General features: G+C 37.0%; 1 protein-coding gene across 1 annotated transcript; it reads right to left on the reverse strand.

The window, feature by feature from the left end:
- Nucleotides 1–445: 445 nt before the first annotated feature.
- LOTGIDRAFT_119655 (hypothetical protein) lies at nt 446–628 on the reverse strand (the record flags this gene model as incomplete). The annotated part of the gene is made up of 1 exon (XM_009057835.1): nt 446–628. One exon carries the CDS (start codon nt 626–628, stop codon nt 446–448), a length of 183 nt encoding a protein of 60 aa, XP_009056083.1.
- Nucleotides 629–1,760: the final 1,132 nt, after the last annotated feature.

A 1,760-nucleotide genomic window follows, 5' to 3' on the forward strand; every position in this document is an offset into this window, starting at 1 on the left:
TGCCCCCATTGTGATGCAGATACCGTTCACAAAGGGCTTGGCAGACAAAAGGTGCATAGTTTAACACATCAAAGGAAATGACCGAGCGAGTTAAAATCTCCCTTTTCTCATTTCGTTGGTAGGTCAAATTTATCCCATATAGAAAAGAGAAAATATACATCCATTACAACACATAACACGTAATATCCACGGTATAATATAACACTGTACTACAATTTAGCTGAAAATAAATACACTGTAGAAAAATATAGTTCACAATAACATGACCTACCCTCTTCGTTTCCACCACCGCTTGATTTGTCGTTTGCCGAATAATTCCCTTGAATACTTCCATTTTTACCCTGGAATAGTAAAGAATTTGATAAAAATTACCGATAACCATACATGAATCCACTTTAGCGCGAATAGTTGAGGAGAAATAGCCGTCCAAAAAGATCAAAAGACATCAAAGAGAATCGGCGATTGTAGGGCACCGTGCACTAACCTCTTCCGATTCTGTGACAAGTCCCAACTTTTCTTCCGAGAGATTTTCTGACGAACGTTTTTCTTCCTCTCCCTCATCTTTATACACCTTAACCTCATCCTTTGAGAAAAAATCTTCCGAGCCGCCTGAGCTCATATGCGGCATGGTCAAAAGTTCTGCACTACAATCTAATTTTCACACAGGATAACAACGTCCCTCAACACACGTTTTGAATCCGCCATGAATGTTCTAAGTAAAGAGATCTAAGAGTAGCCAATGAGAATAGAGTACTAAGAATATCAACCAATCACAGCCCTGGATACACTGTAGTCTTAGTCATTCGGCTGCCATTGTCCACCAAGTACCTTGCCTCTATAGTCTCTATTACATTCTATAATTTCTCAACTTTTTTCTCATTCGCTTATTGACTTCTATTTTAATTAAACCGTGCACTGATTAAATATGTTTTAATCACGGAGGAAGTTGAAGCGCAAAACACCAGATAAATAAAAATAACTGCTTTTCTCCATTTACACTCTAGCATATCGAGTTATATCACTCACATAACAAATACTTCATATTGCGGAAAAAATCCATATCATAATCAGTTTACATTAGAAAAAATATCGAAGACTCTGAAATACATTTGCCAGCTAACAAAAATAATAACCGTCCTGTTGTGACCATAGACAACTGCATTTTGCTAAGAAACAAAGCCGAGCCCAAGTAGAGCGTCGTCGCCCCTATACATTCTTGTTATATGTTTGAATTGGATGTTTTCAGTGAAAAACCTTTGATGTAGCCGCCTATCTACTATCTCAACAATCCACTCGTCAGTCGTGCGCTCGCAAAGGTCAAGAGGCGTAACGACTGGAATTTCGTTTTCTTGCTTGTGTAAAGGCCAGAAGATATCCTGAAAATAATTTAAGAAAAGTATGGATATTATGTTTGCGTAATATTAATTTATTTGCAATGCGTGAATCGGACATCGTTGAAGAAATTTATCCCAGTTTAAGAGCTCGGCAGTTTTCTTTGATGTATCGGAACGCCTTTGTGATACCGTATATGGTAAGGCGCCCGAGCAATGAGACAAGATTTGTTTACATTCAATTTCCTTTGTAACTATCGACCCCTAGCGGTTTAGTTCTATTGGGATGCTTATACGAATATTTTAATTGGTGCTCGACGGTATATTTTGTTTTGTTGTAATAATTTATTATTTTGTAAGCCTACCATCATATGTAAATTTTTGTATCTTAAATGCAAACATTTGTTTATTGTTTATCAGATGATTACA

Source organism: Lottia gigantea (assembly GCF_000327385.1).
Source record: "Lottia gigantea unplaced genomic scaffold LOTGIsca_31, whole genome shotgun sequence".
NCBI classification, from domain to species: domain Eukaryota; kingdom Metazoa; phylum Mollusca; class Gastropoda; family Lottiidae; genus Lottia; species Lottia gigantea.